General features: G+C 38.0%; 1 protein-coding gene across 2 annotated transcripts in view; it reads right to left on the bottom strand.

The window, feature by feature from the left end:
* The window catches only part of TTC7A (tetratricopeptide repeat domain 7A), a 192315-nt gene that overhangs the window by 87028 nt on the left and 87418 nt on the right, over positions 1 to 17869 (bottom strand). For both annotated transcript variants that reach the window (XM_088147914.1, XM_088147920.1), the window contains 2 exons: positions 14006 to 14078; positions 4205 to 4365 (listed from right to left, as the gene is read on the bottom strand). In XM_088147914.1, coding sequence (XP_088004040.1) covers positions 4205 to 4365; positions 14006 to 14078 — 234 coding nt within the window. The remainder of the gene's footprint in view (positions 1 to 4204; positions 4366 to 14005; positions 14079 to 17869) is intronic.

Here is a 17869-nt window from a genome sequence, read left to right as displayed (position 1 = left end):
TCCATCATCATAATATCAAACCTGTCTATTTTACTGTGGTAAATCATTATGTAGTATAGTCATTTTTCCTTTGGGGCAGCATTGGCAATATGCAATTTAATTTGATCAATGGCAAAGGCAGGGCTTAATTTCAGTAATTATAAATTATTATTTTCAGCATAGAAAGAGCCAGAGTTCCTGCATTTTTCCATATTGATTTCTGAACACAGTTCATTTTGTTAATTTCTTTTGTATCTTCCTCTGCTTCTTCTACATTTTAATTGACTCTTTCCCCCCAATTAGAGTACTATCTTTTTGTTCACATTAGACCTTGAATTCTCGCTTGCCACACATGTGCACACACGCACACGCACACAATAATATACATACATGAATTTTAGGGCTAAGTAAAGACTTAGTCACCCTTAAAAACCAAAGCAGCCTTGGAATCTGCAAGAGACAAACATCGGGAGAGAGAAGGAAAGCTTAGTCATCTGCTCACCAATAGCTTCTCTGTTCCAAATTGCATTCTCCAGCCTCATCATTCAAGAGTTTGTGCTGCAAAGGGTATACTAGGGAGGAGAAGCAAGCTCTGCATTTTGCACTGGGGAGGGATGGAGAATCTGGAGCAAAGAAATTATAGGTGGGAGAAATGTACAGAAGTACTCCACCATTGCCATAATGCCCTTGGAATTTCAACAGGCTTTCATTTGGGGTCATTAATCAATTTGCACTTTCTCAATACATCGTCTGCCCTACAATTAAGTAGATTATTAACCCCTAATCTCTGCCAGAGTACACCATATCAACCCTTTCAAATTAAAAAAAAGTGTGTTAGAGAAGCAGTGGGGGCAGTGATATCTATGTGTGTCCCATGTTCAAATGTCACATAGTGTTCTGGAAAGTTCTTCAGCAGAAGTCTGATATCACAAAGCAAATGAACAGATCTTGCTCAGCTTCAGTCTCTCCTAAATGCAATAATCCTCCATTGTTTCACAAACATCTGATTAACTTTCTCCTAGTAGCTGCTGTATAAATGGAGATAACCTCTTGGAAATCTAGTTTTGCATTATTTAAATGGCTAACTTGTATGTCCGATTCTTCTGTTTTAGAGAAGCTGATGCAGAGTATGCAAAAACTGAAGGGAACTGAGCAATATGATATGTTTTCTGACACTTGCTTCTCTTTTATTATTTTCATTTCAACAAACCAATCCTTGCCACCCCCTGGGCACTGACATCTTTTTGAAAAGTGTCAAAGTGAGTTTTGCAAATAATAAGGCTAATGGGTGGCTTCATGTTTTTTTCCCTGTATGCGTATACTTAGAGCAACTAGATTAAGACACATGGGTTTATCTGTTTTGGTCTCCATATATTATTATAGTATGGAGCTAAACATATTTTCCTCTTCTAAACTGTATCATACCTACAAAGATCAGAATAGTGCAAGCCATGGTATTCCCTGTGACACCCTATGGAAGTGAAAGTTGGAGTTTGAAGAAGAAGGGTAAAAAGAGTATTGATGCTTTTGAACTTTGGTGTTGGAGAAGACACCTGAGAATCCTATGGACAGCCAAGAAAACAAACAAATGGATCATCGAACAAATCAATCCAGAGTTCTCACTAGAGGCACAAATGACTGTGCTCAAATTATCCTACTTCCAGCACTGTATGCAAAGGCCTTGGTCTTTGGAGAAGACTCTAATGCTGGGAAAGTTGGAAAGAAAGAGAAGATGACCAGCAGTAAGATAGATGGACCCAATTACAGCAGTGATGGGTGCACCATTGAAAGACCTGAAAGACTAGGTTACGGATAGATTTTCCCCATGATTATCTATGTGGTTGCTAAGAGCCTACACCAACTGCGGGCCTTTAATTGATCAATCAGTCAGTCAATCAAAACTTATAGGTATATGCACATACATTTGTCTATGCTTTACTTTTGTATCGTTTAAAAGCCTGAAAATCAGTAAAAGAGATTTGCTTTACTTTGTTGTTTTACTTTGTTTATAAAAGAAAACAAGCTCCCCTTTTCATTGGCATCTGCAGGCTCTCACTGCTTTGTATCAGTCTGATAAAAGCAGCATCGCATTGCAAGCGATGTTGGGTAAGTTTTGGGTATGCGTGCGATGTTGCAGTGCACGCAGAAAAGGGGTGGGGCTTGCAGTGCAACGTTGCAACACTGCTGCCATCACTCTGACCCTGTTGCCTCCCCCGGATGCCACTCCCTTGTCTGCTTCTCAATTCCTTGCACATGCCCAGTTGTTTTTATCTGAAGAAAGTACCTTTATGAATCACTTTCACACGCATTCAGCCCTTCTTTGAGTACTAGCACAACAAAAGGTTTTAATGTGCTCATATCCCAGCATGCCTTGAAGATTTTTTTCCCAGTGTGACTTCTTGAAATATCTCAACCTGTTTAGAAGCTATTATTTTGCATTCAACATAGAGTGGAACAATGGATCCAATGCAGTGAAGCATGTTTCACTGATATATTTATTGCAGGGGCATCTATGTGGGGGTCAAAAAAGCCAATATGGTGGCTGCAACTATGAAAATGAAGGTCCATCCCTTTTTAACAAGCCTTGTTTAAGCTGGTGTCCTCCAGATGTGTTATACAGGTACTAGAAATTCTGATGAAACTGCATCCTGTGTTCTTGAATGAGCTCGCCCAGTGGTTTCATGCAGATGTTAAAGAGGAGTGATGAAAAACCCGAGCCATGAGGCACCCCACACCACAGGGGCCTAGAGCTAGACCTCTCCCCCTGCAACACCAACTGGAACTGACCATGGGGGAAGGAGGAGAACCACTACAAAACAGTGCCTCCTACTCCCAATCCCCAGAGCCAGTCCAGAAGGATACCATGGCCAATGGTACTGAACGCTGCCAGAAGATCCAGGAGGGCCAAGACAGTTGCACCATTTCTGTCCAGAGCCACTAGAGGTCATCCACAAGTGCCACCAGTGCCATCTCAGTAGTGTACTCCAGCCTGAACCCAGACTGAAAAGGGTCCAGATAAGGACACTGGATTAAAGAAGCCTAAAGTAAGCATATATAATTGCTCCAATCATTTGGCTCAAACCAGCAAGGATGAAGACAGGTGTAGCATTTTAACAATGGCTACAACAGGCCTTTTGCCCATAGTGCCATTTCAGCTTTGCAACTATCATTATTGGTGGACAACTAGTGAATTCCATGCTGGATCCTCTATCAGTCATGTTCCTTTTCCACACTTCAGGTGGGCTATCTGTCTTTAAAAAAAAAATTAGAGTATCATGCCTTTGCTTACATATATATACCTGTTATCTGGAACAGGAGCTGGCATTCTAACAGTTATTAGCTAATAGGTACCTCTGGCTGTTTTAGAATCAGTCATAGTGAAAACCTGGGGCATATTTTTCAGGGCTAGGCATTGAACAAAAGAAAAGTATAATTGCACTGAAAACTTGTGCTGTTATTAATTTTTTTAACAAAAGGATTTATCTGCAAAAGAAGATTTGTTTGTATTCATTGCACTGAATACATTCACCGTTTTAAATATGCTTGTTTTCACTCAAATGCATTCCAGAAGTTCTCTCACAAAATATCAATAAAAGCCTCCAAGAAGAGCCTTTGTTCTGTTTCTTATAAGCTTAGGGATCCAGGAAATGTTCCACAACCTTGGCTTCAGCACAAACAAGAAGCTTCCCTCTGCTTAATATCATCATCCTGGACAAAGAGAAACAAGCAGAGCTTTTCTAGCTGATCTTAATAGAAAGAAGAGGGGATTTGGGGAGAAATACTGGTTGTCTTACGAAATGTGGGAAGCTACCTAAAGTAAGTGAAATCATTATAACAGGTAAGTGAAATAGTAAGTGAAATCATTACAACAGGCACACAATGGCCAGTGGCTCCCCAGAGAAGCCCACTTTTGTTCCTTTATCAGGTCCTTTAACTGTAGATGCTTCAGATCGATCCTTTTGCCCCATACATACAATGCTTGCACTCTACCAAGAGTTGTATCTTCTCCCAGATATCTGTATCTGGGTAACAGTTCTCAGAACAGAAAAAGCTGCCTTCCCTTAGACCAGAAATGGAGAAACTGGTCCCCCATCTGTATTAACCAGGAGCTGGGATTGTTAGGTGGGAGGTAGAAACCAAGATCTGGATTGCACAGCTTCCTCATCACCCCTCCATGATGTGCACAACAGGATGAGATATGGAATATATTCTGAACAACACTTACTTGAAGCAGTCAGGATACTCTGCAAGGGCCACGTCAATTACATCCAAAGCATGTTGGTAGTGCTTTTGTGATGAAAAAAGGAGGGCCAACAAATGAAGAGAATTCATATCATCCTTACACAGTTTCAGTGCTTCTTGAAGGTGTTCTATCGCATCACAGATCTGGAAAATAAATATTAAATGATTGGTCTGTTATTCATCCTTTCAGATCAGTTTCATTTTTCTGGCCCTTTGACTACAACAAAATAAAAGGAGTCCCAAGGCTAAAATATCAGCAAAGGCAGAGTTTTTAAAACCTAACTGCAAGGAGTAAACCAATTGAACTCCACAGCAGGAACATTAAAATATTATTATAGGATCTTAAAATCCTATAAAAGAACACTTCAGGTAAGCTTGCTTACATTTAAATAGTAGCAGGTGGCCAGTATTTTGGAAGCTGTCAAAGGAAAAAAAGGAAGGAAGGAGGTTATTATTTAACTAATCTCTTAATCTTGTTATCTTCTTAATTTAACGATGACTTGCATGCATAACTATAAACTAAGGGTCACCTACTTGACATTTATTTATTAATTTACTGAACTTATATCCTACTGCATTCAAATGAATCTTGGCAGATTACAAGGTATACAACACAATAGCAATGAAAATATCAATAGTAAAAATTCCAACATAAATGACAAGAAAAATAGTTAAAAAAACAAACAAACCACAATAGCTCAATGCAGTAAATCAAGAATATGCTGTCCAAAATAATTCAAAGCCGAATTGGGGGCAAGTTGGGGGGAGGCCATTTCAAAGCAACAATGCTGCCACCAGAAAGCTGCACTGCCTACCCACAGCTCCCTCACATCCAGGAAGTACAGGACCACTAGCAACTGTTCCTTAGAAATCTAATGAACCAGGACAATTTTGGCTGAGCAGGCAGTGCTATAGATAGCCAGATGCCAAGGCATGAAGAGCTTCATTGGTCAACACCAGCATTCTGGACCACTTGCAATTTCCAAATAGTCTTTAAGGCTGCTCTCATCTCCCAACAGCCAGGAGGGGCATGTAGCAGACAACAACCTAGACAGTATGATGTCTACTTCTTTGGAGGTCCAAACCAAATGGAGTCCCACATGAAGTCAAGGTTTCAGTGAATCTGAGTGAAGTGCTGTGCAAATTGGTTGCAGCAACCAGATGGGAGTTCTTCATGTTGCCCCTTTCCCAGCTAGTTACTCTAAATAAGGCTGCTGGATGACAGTCCACTGATGAATAAGGGAGAAGTAAGCATGTTTCACTTCTCTTATCAACATGGTATGGGACCAGATATGATGAAGATCTTGCTCCCTTCTTTATATTTTCAACACTGAGAAATGTTCACATAACAGCACAACATGCCCTGTTTTAATATGACCTGCTCCTCCATAGAAGAGCAAACAGTGGCCTCTCATTATTTATCTACCCAGACATAGGCCAGGATTATATCTGATTAACACTGATAATGTAACAGCATCCTATGCCTTCAAATCATTCTAAACCCAGAGATTGGTATGGAACTCCAGGATATAGTTAACAACTGAAGCTAAGAAAATTAACCTCTGAGCCCTGAGAAGGAGGCCTTCCAGGACCTGTACAGAATCTGCTTGTAATGTATAAATATGGCATTTAAGTTATTTCAATCATATACTAGGGCTAAGCACAACTGGAGAAAAATAAAACTGCTGTGAAAAATTTCACACCAAACCAAGATACACCAGGCATTCCTACACATTTACTCAGAAGCAAACTCAGTGAGGCTTAGTCCCATGGAAGTGTGCATAAGACTAGAGCCTTAGACTCCATTAGATTCCATCAGCAGCAAAGTGAAGTTGGTTTGTTCACTACTAAACAACAGAACACCTTGATGGCACTGTAGCAGAATGTTTTTACAGTCCAAATTTCCAGACAGTAGAATCTTGACTCTGTAATGAATAGAAAGCTGCCTTTGGGTATATGTGGCTTGATATTTTATCTTTTAGCTGCCTAAAGAAAATTCTCTAAGAAAATCTTCCCCATTTGTTACTGATAGTGAATCTTAGCACTATCTACAAAGCACCAAGTCCAATTCATATTCTCCAAAATATGGAATTCTTCATAAACTAAGGTGCTAGACTCCATTTACATTATGGTTTCACTAATACTCCAGTTGCTATTATTATCATTGTAGTCATGTTTCATATCACATTTGTTCACACAAGCACATCATAATAACTATATGGATAAGATGAGATTTAATCCAGACAATAATAATTGGTTTTAGATGAAGACGCACTCCCTTGACTGTCCAAGCACTGTATGGAAGATCAGATGGTGACTGGAATCAAAAGCACTTTTTACTTGATTAAGCTCTGAATGGAGAAGCCAGATCTTGCCTTTGTTATTCACACACCAGTGCTCTCCAGGATGACCTGCTATTCCACGGGAGGCTGCCTGCTAGCTAAAATTTCTTTGAAAACTTTGTTGCAAAATAAAAGTGATTGAGTTCTGATGGTGACACTATGTGCTACCTACATTGCACCAGTTGCTGTAAATATCCAGGCCAGATTTAAACAGTTAATACAGATTACTAAAACCCTACTACCAATTTGGGACCAATTTCTTTGAAGGACTGATCTCACCACATCAGCCTGCCTATATTCCTGGAGCAATGGCCAAAGCCTGACTTGCTTACCCTCCTGAGAACAATTTGTTGGCGATATGTGAGAGGACCTTTTTAGCTGCACTTCCACATTTGTGAGAATAGTTTTTTGATGGATTCATTATGTGCTATCAAGTTGTTGTTGACTCTTAGCAATCACATATATAGATTTTCTCTATGACGATCTGTCCCTGACCTTGTCTTTCAGATCTTCCAATGGTGCATTCATCACCATTGTAACTGAGTCCATCCATCTTCCTGCTGGTTGTCCTCTTCTCTTTCTTTCCACCTTTCCCAGCAATAGAGCCCTCTTCAGAGTCCAGGGTCTTTGCATAATATATCTGAAGTAGGATAATTTGAGCCTCGTCATTTGTGCCTCCAGAGAGAACTCTGGATTGATTTGTTCGATGATCCATTTGTTTGTTTTCTTGGTTGTCCAGGTGTTCTCAGGAATCTTCTTCAACACCAAAGTTCAAAACCATCAATACTCTTCCTATCTTGCTTCTTCAAAGTCCAACTTTCACTTCCATAGAGTGACACAGGGAATACCTTGGCTTGCACAGTTCTCATCTTTGTAAGTATAGACAAATCACAGCACAAATCACAGCATTTGAATATCTTTTCCAAGGACTTCAGAGCTGCTCTAACAAGTGCTAGTATGTGGCGTATTTCTTGACTACTTGTTCTTTTACTGTTAATTGTTGATCCTAAAAGATAGAAGCTATTCACCACTTCAATATCACTTCTAAGTCTGGTTGTTCTACCTGTTGTCATTAGTTTGGTCTTCTTTATATTTAATTTTAGTCCCATTTTTTCACTGTGCTTCTTGACTTTTATTACTAGAGCTTGCAAATCCTTTGCATTTTCAGCTATCAGGGTAATGTCATCAGCATAGTGCAGGTTATTGATATTTCTTCCTCCAGTTTTAAAACCATGCTCATCTTCTTCCAATCCAGTTTCCCTTAATATATTCAGCATATAGTTTGAATAAATAAGGGGAGAGTATACAGCCTTGTAGTACTCCTTTGCCAACCTGGAGCCAATCTGTTTTGCCATGTTTTGTCTGTACTCTGGGTTCCTGACCTGAGTATAAGTTTCTCATGAGGACAATAAAATATTCTAGGATTCCCACTTTTTTGAGCACATTCCACAGCTTGATGTGATCAACACAATCAATGGCCTTTCTATAATCAATGAAGCACATAGTGACTTCTTTTTGGTATTCTTTTGGTTTATCAATTATCTAGCATGCACCAGCGATAATGCCTCGGGTTCCTTGGCCTTTTCTAAAACCAGCTTAAATGTCTGGCATCTCTTTATCAATGCAGGGCTCTAATCTGTGTTGAGCATTATTTTGCTAGCATATGAAATTAAGGACATTGTACAATAGTTTGCACACTCTGTTAAGTCTCCTTTTTTGGTATTGGAATGTAGATTGACTTCTTCTAATCTGTTGGCCACTGTGTCATTCTCCAGTTTTGCTGGGATAGCTTGGTTAGAACCTAGACTGATTCTTCTTCAATTGCTGGCCATATTTCTGTGGGTATTCCATCAGTTCCTGTAGCCTTCTAACTAGGTTAATGACTGGAGTGCTGATCTGACTTCATCTTCTAGTACTAGAGGTTCTTGTAAGTAGGCCCTGACTATTACCCAGCAGACCTTTAAATGTTCTCTAAAGACACAATGGTTACTATTGCCTTCTCTTAAATAAGGATTGTATTGGACTGCTGTATATATGAATTGATTTTAGTTGTAATTATTTACATGATGTTATACTTTTTTCCACAGCTGTATGATATTGCTTTAGTGTCATTATTAGTTTAAATTCATTATTAATTTATTATCATACTATTTTATTATTTGAAATTAAGCAGAAGGTTGTGTGTACAGAAGAATTTAATGCCAGGCTTTTAGCCTATATGGAGAGATTACGGATATCAAGATATCTCTATGTAAAATAACGTTTGGTCTCCACAAAGCAGGTATGAAGCAAACATTAAATTCCTTGCTTTGGGTGCAATCTCATAAATAGCTATGAGACTCTTGCAACCACCTCCAAGGAATTACTCCTAGGCATCATAGTACTGCTAGTGAGGAGGGAAAAGGAGCAGTTAATATGTTGGAGGATAGTGCTGAGGAGAAAAGTAGCAGCCATAAATCCACATCTATGTTCGCCCAACTTTACATTTGTTGCGCTGTCATCCAATTATTTACAGAAGCAGCTGTGTTTTGTTTAAGCAACAGACATAAGAATGTCAGGTTGCTAGAGCATTGGGCTTTAGTGGGGCAGACTGGGTTTCCGACAGAGCACAAATAAATGGGAGGCAATGCAACATTCCGCCATAGAAAAGCAGTAATGAGATGTGATACTTATTTTAAAAATTTAATAGTTATGCAGCTGTTAAAATGACAAAAGTACAGCCAGATAATTGGTGCTAATCTTAGCTCAATCCCAGCTGAACCTCTCAACCAGTCCATATCTATAACATGGGAACCGCAATGTCTTAGCATGCGAAAAATCAAGATTTTAAACGGGACTGCACATACTTGAAATGCAAATAATAAGAAACAGTTCTGGAATATTATTTCATGTAGTACAGTTTATTATAACAGCAATATATACCCTTACTGGAAGACCATTTATCAGAGGACAGAAGTGAACCTCTAGAGTGCTATAGGCTTCACCTGACTTAGAAACAAAGGTTTAGGAGGGCCTTGAAACCATTAGACAAAGAAGGCAAAGTTCTGCCAAGTCCTAGGAGAGTGGTGTATAACTTGAGGTCCCATGTAGCTTTCAAAACTTTGAGTGCCCAGAGCCATTCCTAAAGCTGAACATAGTATTTTTCAGCGAGACAAAACAATTATTAAATGTAGGTTATCATACCTGGGCTGCAAAAATCCAGGCTCCCACTACATGTCTGTAAAAAGTTAATGTTTTCTGTATCTTTTAAGGATGGACTTCTTAAATCTAAGCATCTACTAACAAGGAACTGTGTAACTCTACTAGTACTCCTAAATGTGATCTGTCATAAATGGATGACTTTAAGTTCTTACTGAATTTTCATAGTAACAAAAGCAAAGTAAAAATCATTGCCTGGTCAAAGTTCAGAACAACCTTATGAGAGTTGTTGAAGTAAGGAGATTTATTTTTAGCTCTATATCCCACCTTTCATTCAGGAACTCCAAGTAGCATTACATAGTGCTCCCTCCTCCTATTTTCACCCATAACATGTGTAGAGATAGGTTGACTGAGTGTGAGTGACTGGTCCAAAGTAATCTAGAGAGTTTCCATGGCTAGAGGTAGACAATAACCTGGGTTGTTTCATTCCTAGTCCAACATGAGATGTCTTTGCTAATAATTATTGCTATCAGCAGGCCCTCATGCAAGCCCTTTAGGAACAAAGGATTATTTGCTTTAAGAAATTTTGCCAAAATAAGTACAACTATTTATTTTGAATGGGCATCTATCATATCCAAATCTAGCTACATTTGGGAAGGAAAAGATGGTAGAAACAACAGTTGCAAAAAACTAAGCATATGGAGCAGAAGCAATTCTATAGTAGTGAACATCAAGAAGCAAAATGCTTTTATAACTAGGCCCATAACCAGACCCAGAAACTTTTTAAAGGGTAAGATTATTCAGAGACTTACTTGATGATCATTACCATTCTCCAATAATCAAGGCCCTGCTGGCTTGGAGTTCTTTTATTCATTTATTCATTTATTCATTCATTCATTTATTTATTTATTTATGCTTATATGTCACTCCAATCCGGACTCTAGGAATCGTCAGCAAGTAGATTAAAATAATAAAACAATATAACAAAGGAGCACCTAACAATACCCTCCCCCTCAAAGACTAGGGCCACTGGGGAACAATAAACATCCAAACACTATCCCGGGTGGGGGTTCCCAATTTATGCCAGATAGAATTGTGCAGAAGACCTCTTGGCCATAGCTGTCACCTTCTGGGAAAGGCTAATTTAACATGAAATCAATTTGATAATAACACAAGGCTCAATTCACTATTGTGTGGCATACACCTTCTTTTGGGAAAATAAGATGATAAACCATGTGATTTGGCATGACAGAACATGTTACGTTGTTTTTGAACACTGTTCTTAAAGTATGGCTCACTTTTTCCAGGTCTAAACAATCTATGCATCCACAGCACTGGGAAATAAATAGGAATAGGAAATCAATAAGAAACTCCTTAGTGACACAAATATACAGTATATAATGACTGAAGAGTAGTTCATAGTGGTTTCCTATCACTTGATACACTTTGATCCACATTTGATGATTCATGGCCAAGCTGTGGGGAAGCCTGAAGGACTACTGTGGAATGTACAGTATATTGTGAGTTGGATTAACCTTTTCTCCCACCTTTGCAATGCAGAGGAAAAAATGCTAGTTTCCCACAGATAGGAGTTATTTTTACTAGGACCACATTACAGCAGGGAAATTTAATTTACTTCTTCTGACACAGTGGCCCTGACCCAAGTTGGTAGCTATGAGGATTACACACAAAACACAACATAGAAATGCAAAGCATGTTATTAACTCTCAGAGATGAATATAAGAACTGAAAATATACAGAAGCCATGATGTTTGAGATGATGTAAAATGATATGAGGATTCTGTCTGTGCATGCAAGACATCATTTAATGTCACAGTGATAAGCTCTGAACTGTGAAAAAGAAAATGTTTCTGGGCTGGGGACAAAAATGTGACCTCATGCAATACTTGGATAGTATGATATGTTTGCTAAAAAATGGCTGCTGAGCAATTCCTTTTCTTCTGCTGTTCCTGTGCCCCAGAAAGAAACTACACCTGCTAATTCTCTATACTGTATACTTACTGTAGTGAAATGGTCCACAGTCAGGAAATGCCCACCACATCATTAACATGCAAAGTGGACTAATACAATGCTTTCTAAGTGAGGTTGATATTGATCAATATTCAGAAACAACAGCTGGCTCAGAATGGAGAAGCAAGAGTACTGACTGATATCTGCTGCATTAACTCATCCTAGTGATTTCCATTAACTCCCAGCAGAAACCTAGGTTGATGTCCATCAAAGACAGGACCAGTTCATGGTGAATTTGAGATTAATGGTCTTTTTCCAGGTGGGCTCCTCTCTTCTCTTCTTGAGAGCTTGTGGGGCAAGGAAAGTGACTGAAAATGTATGTATTGCTAATATTATTTTCCTGTAAATATTTTCATGATGTTTTGTGCATTATGACATTGCTGACTGCAGCGTTGGCTAGATTTTTAGTTGATTATATTTTTGTACTTTTAGGACTGCTTAGAGTAGGATCAGTTATTGTTTGATAGTTAATCATTGTAATTAGCTAACATGTACATTCCCTCTGTAGTTATCAAGAAGGGGACTTGAGTGAACAATATGATTGCAAGGAGAAGCAAGGATGGGAACTAGAATTTGTTGTATCAGTACTGCTTTGTTTGATGTAGAAATTAAAACTATTGGTATGCTGTTAACTTTGCTGCCTGATGAACTGAACACACAAAAAAATCTATCCTGGATCGAAACAAAGTTCCATCAGATCCAGAACTTTGTTTTTCATGGTGCCTGTCAAATGTCTTGAGGAAGGCCACATGTGAGACATGAGACCAAATGCCTTCTTGAGCTGTTGTTTTTCATGGATGACGTTTAGCCTCTCATTTTGGAGACAGTATGTTACCAATGAAACTATATGAATTTATCTAACCCCCTATTAAACTGTTTAAGATGGTAGCCTCTGCTATATATGATTTCTGAACTCTTACTCTGAAGTCAAAGAATTAACTGAACAATTCTACTAATCTAACGCCTTTCAATTTGGAAGAAGTACCCTTGACAGTAGCCATCAAATTGGCTAATGAGAGCTTTAATCATGGCATATAATCTGCCAGATACATTAATGGTATCATTTACGCTTCAGTTAATCAAAAAGAGAATACATTAGATACTTTAGATTATTAAAGATATTTAAATGCATTAAAATGTTTATTATGAGCTACACTGACAAAAGCATAATATTTTAAATGTCTCGGCTAGCAGCCACAAACTGTATTTCAAGCATGCTTTAAAGATTTATATCCAGTTAAATGAAGGAAAACAGAATGGGCATAGAAGATTTGGGTCAACATCAATTGATTTTTACAATATAATTGGGGGGGGGGGGCTTATCCTAAACTGCATTCTGGGCCTCCAGACTGTTCTGGCTGATATATAATCCCCATCCCCTCCCCCTCATTTGGGTTGTCTTTAAAATACAGGTTGTAGCTTATGAATAGGTAGGTATAATTCTCCCATGCCTTATGTGGAACTGAGGCTGGATCTTCTTATCTGCCTGATTTTAACCATGCTGGCTTGGAGATTATTGAAATTTGACACACCTGAAAAGTACCAATTTGGCAACATTGTCCAGCTATATAACTGATAGATTAAACAGCCTTCCAATGACCAGTAACAACAGGAAGAAGACATTTCCAAATTTAGCTCAATAAAAACCTTTCCTTAACAAGCATAGCTCTCTTTTTAAGAAAACTGGCATGGCTTTAAAACAACTGCCTAAGAATGGAGTTTGATAAAGTAGAAATTGGAATAATTTTGAAAAAAACAAACATGTCCCAATTACATTTTAATTCAGTTCCACAACCTACAATAATTCTTGAAATCCTAACACAGGAATGAGCAGTGTGTGATCTAACAACACAGTGAACTTCAAATCTTAGGAGCTTCAGTAAGAATGACCAATGGTGGAGGATAGTGGAAATTATAGTCCAGCAATATCTGAAGGATCACAGGTTGCCCACCCTCACCTAGAAGCTTCTCTAGTCATTGTGTATCTTCTGTAAATATGCACAAGAAGAGTCTCAATAAAGTTGTAATTCAAGCACTCAGAAAGTTAGCAAAATATGTAAACAGTAGCATGCAGTAATGGACCTAAAAAGTATTGAAGCACCTTCTGACTGCTCATAAATCAAATCTATGAGGGGTAAAAAAGCACCCTGAAGAAAGACAGGTGTAAAAATCTGTGTCCCAAGAAAATGACCTCATATACCGTAGCTATAGATGTCAGTACACCATAGAAATATTTCTTTCTGTTCTTTCAAGGCACCTGTCTTTATACCTACCTGCCTGACAAGAGCCAGCTGCAATGAGATATAGAGGATAATTTGGTGGTCTTCAGGTGCCAAGTGATGAGCTCTGTAAAACACAAATATTAATGTAGTTTATGCAGCACTGCAAACATTATCTACCCTAAATAAGGAGACTCAGGGACAGGTGAAAACTCTTATAGTCAACTACAAAGTAGTATCACCCATTTTAGTGATGTGAGAGGCTATTACATAGTAATACTTTGTTAAAACTTTACAAATTGCATCAGAAAAGTTATCTGATCTGAAAAGCCCATGTGGTAAAATAGAAAACATTTAAATTTGGATCACAAAGAACTGAGTTTCAGCACCCATTCAGCCATGGGGCAACTGTGGTATGTGAGAGCCAATTAATGTACATGGTTAAAACTCTAGCCTAGGGCTAGGAAGATTCAGGTTCAAGAGCCTACTTAACCATGAAGCTCTTTGAAATATATACAGTATCAGTCCTGTTGGATGGTTATTCAATTAAATGTGCTGTGAGAATTAAATGTGATGGTACCAGGGAGCTCATGGATGCTTACAAGTCTTAAAGGAAAGGGGAAATATCAGTGTGATGAACAAACAAACAAATAACAAGTATCACTTGAATATTAAAGCATAAAAAAGACCCCCAATAGATCAATCGAACAATTGTAATTGTTTCACACAAAAATTAATCTTCTGCAAAGTTCATAGGTAATATCTGAAGTCCCCCATTTTATTGGTTTTGCAACTAGACTTGAATGGCACACTGCCTCAATATATGGATGTACCATGTAGCTGTCATAGCTATGATCTGTTGGTGGATTTATCCACCATGATGCCTACATCTCAAGAAGAAGAATGAAATCCTTCTGTAATAAAGGAATATTAGTGAATTAGATGCTATAATGTCAGGTTCAATTTCTTGTGCTGTGACTGCATGGATAAATGTCTACCATCTTGACCTGTCTGGAGTAATAATGCTTAGCTCTTTCAAGGATATTCTGGTAATCTCTTTGTTCCTGTCAATCAGACTTATCCATTGGCTTCCAGCCGTACTTCCCTCAACCTTGCCAAGGATAATTTTAAAAAGTATGAAAAAGTATGTGAATTTCTGCTTACTGATCATCATTTCAAGGGAACAGTCACTTTTTCTGTGGTCCAGGACTGATTGATTGGCTTTTATTGCAATCCATGGTACTCTAAGTAATTGTCTCCAAACTCATAATTCAAAGGTGGATTTTTTCTAGATAGTTGGGAGGGTTTTTTTGGTAATTTTGTATAATGTGTGTGTATGTGTGTATGGGTATGCATCTTCTTTCATCCTTTATCTATATTCACCTTCCACACTGCCACTGAAACTGTTTAAATTATTGTGATTTTTGTTGCTGTTGAAATGTACTTATGTTTCATTATCTAATTGATCAATGTTTTCCTCCCTCAGATTAATTTCCTCCAGGACAACATCGATCTTGATATATTCTTAAACTCCCCCCAAAACAAAACTGTCTAGCACTTTTCACTTTTTCAGCTTTAAGTTCACTAAGCATGTTTGTTGGCATTACAGTTGTCATCTTAATATTTAACATTAACCTTGTTTTTTTCACTGTCCATTTTTATTTTCATAATGAACTCTTCCAAGTCTCTTTTGCTTTAGTTAACAAAATGGCCACCAACATATCTCACATTATTATTCCAATTGTCATGTCTTCCAATCTGCCATACTTATGATTGCTGTATAAGTTAAAGAGATGTGGGAGAATATATTTCCTTCTTTCCTTCTTTTCTCTATTGGGAACTACTCTGTTTCTCCAAATTCTGTTTTTACAGTAGCTTCTTGTTCACTATAAAGATTCCATGGAAGAATAATCAAATGTCCTAGTACACCAATTAGCCTTAATATGGTCCATGTTCTAGTATGATCTAAATAATCAGTCTTTGTTGTAGTTAATAAAACAAAGATAAAACTCTTCTTGTATTCTCTTTTTTTAAATAAGAACTTTATTAAGTTATAAAAAGCATAAAGATAAAAGCAAACAAGAACTAATAATAAAGGAGAAAAGCAGAGAACAAGAGTTAGAAATAAAGAAAGAATACAAAAGTGACGGAAAATAAAAGGGAAAAAAGGAAAAATTACAAAAAGGATGACTTCCAACTTCTTATACAGCAGATAAATCATATAATGACCTCTTACTCTAAGAGAACTCTTCTTGTATTCTCATGCTGTCTCCATTATCCATTTTATATTAGCTATCTAATGACATCTCTCTGTTCCTTTTCCAAAACTTGCCTGTTCATCTGGCAATTTCTCCTCCATAAGGTACTCTATTCTTCTTACAAGAACTTAAGCAAAACTTTCTTTGATAAATTGTGTGACAATGGTTCAGTAATTTGCACAACCTGTTGCATCTTTCTTCTGTAGTATATACTGAATGTATCCAATTACACAGTCCTATATCTGTTGGCATAAAGCTTTTGGTATTAACTGCCTCTGCTCCTGCAAATTTAAAGAGTCCAATGGGTATTTAGTACACACCTGCAACTTTCATGTTTGATAGCCAGTCCACTGGTTAGTTTAGGTGAGATCTCAACTGGTTTGAGGTGAGGCATCATCAATAGCTGTGGGATGCTATAGTGGAGGTTTTTATTTGCTGTTTAAAAGCTGTGAAGCTCAAACAGAACCCCAGTAAGACAGAGGTGCTGTTCCTAAGTAAACAATCTCACCTTTTCACTATTCCTAGTTTAGCTCTAGATGGAGTCATACTACCCTTGAAGAAGCAGGTCTGTGATTTGGGGATTCTCCTGGACTCACAGCTCCAACTGTGAGCTGTGGCCTTTGCCCAGCTTAGCTGGTGCACCAGTTGTGGCCCTTTGGGGACAAGGAGACCCTTATAACAGTGAGACATGTCCTGATTGCCATGTGTTTAGACTGTAATATGCTCTAAAAGGGACTGCTTTTGAACACCATTTAGAAATTTAATTGGTCCAGAATGTGATCTGATGGGAGTATGCTACTGATGGGAGTATGTGGTTTCAGCAATATAACACCTGTGTTGCAATTGCTGCCTTCATTACTAATAGACTTCTAGGTCCAATTTAAAGTGATGGTACCTATGGTAAAACCTTACATGGCCCATCTCTTGCTTACCTTTTGGAACAGCTGTTCTGACTCAAACCAGTGCACCCTCTGAGGTCTTTCACAGAAGAAATGCTTAGGCTCCCCACACAACAAATGTCACCAAGATGGGAGCCCATCCTTCTCAATGGTAGCCTCAATATCATGAAACAGCTTAACTCTGGTTGGCTACTTATTGATTTTTCAGAAGGCCTTGAAGACAGTTTTCTCCTGAGAAGCATTTAGTCCCTTGTGATGGTGGTAAGTTACTTTTTTGGCCTTGCTTTTTGCTCTTTTTTATCCTGGTGCTGTTTTTTACATTTGTAGCTGTGGATTCTATGGTAGATTGGAATGGAACGTATCTTTATGCTTAACTGGTTGCATTTTTGTTTCTTGTAAGCCATCTTAAGTTGATTTGATTGGATGGTATGTATGTGTATGTATGTATGTATGTATACATGTTTCCTGTCATGCCTTATCTTTTAGCAGAATCAGTTCCTGAATATATTCTCTGCTACAAATGTTTGTTATTCTATGACCTTGTTTGTAAAGGGATCGGTATAATTTTTCCTTCTTCTTTGAACATCATTTTCTCCATCAGATCTCTTTGAAGTTTACTCATTTCCACCTTAACTATACATTTTCCAGTGAACAATATCTCCCATTTCCCTTTTCTTGTTACATTATTCTATTTACTGATGTTTTGACTTGAGATACCTTTCCCTGTGCTCTCTTGCTTGACATTGGAAATCCATGTTTGG

Source organism: Python bivittatus, unplaced genomic scaffold (assembly GCF_059951505.1).
Source record: "Python bivittatus isolate LINGU-HERP-01145 unplaced genomic scaffold, Pbiv_v1 ctg000020_np1212, whole genome shotgun sequence".
Classification (NCBI taxonomy): Eukaryota; Metazoa; Chordata; class Lepidosauria; order Squamata; family Pythonidae; genus Python; species Python bivittatus.
Note: the sequence above shows the minus strand (reverse complement) of the source record. Positions and strands in the feature narration are given on the sequence as shown.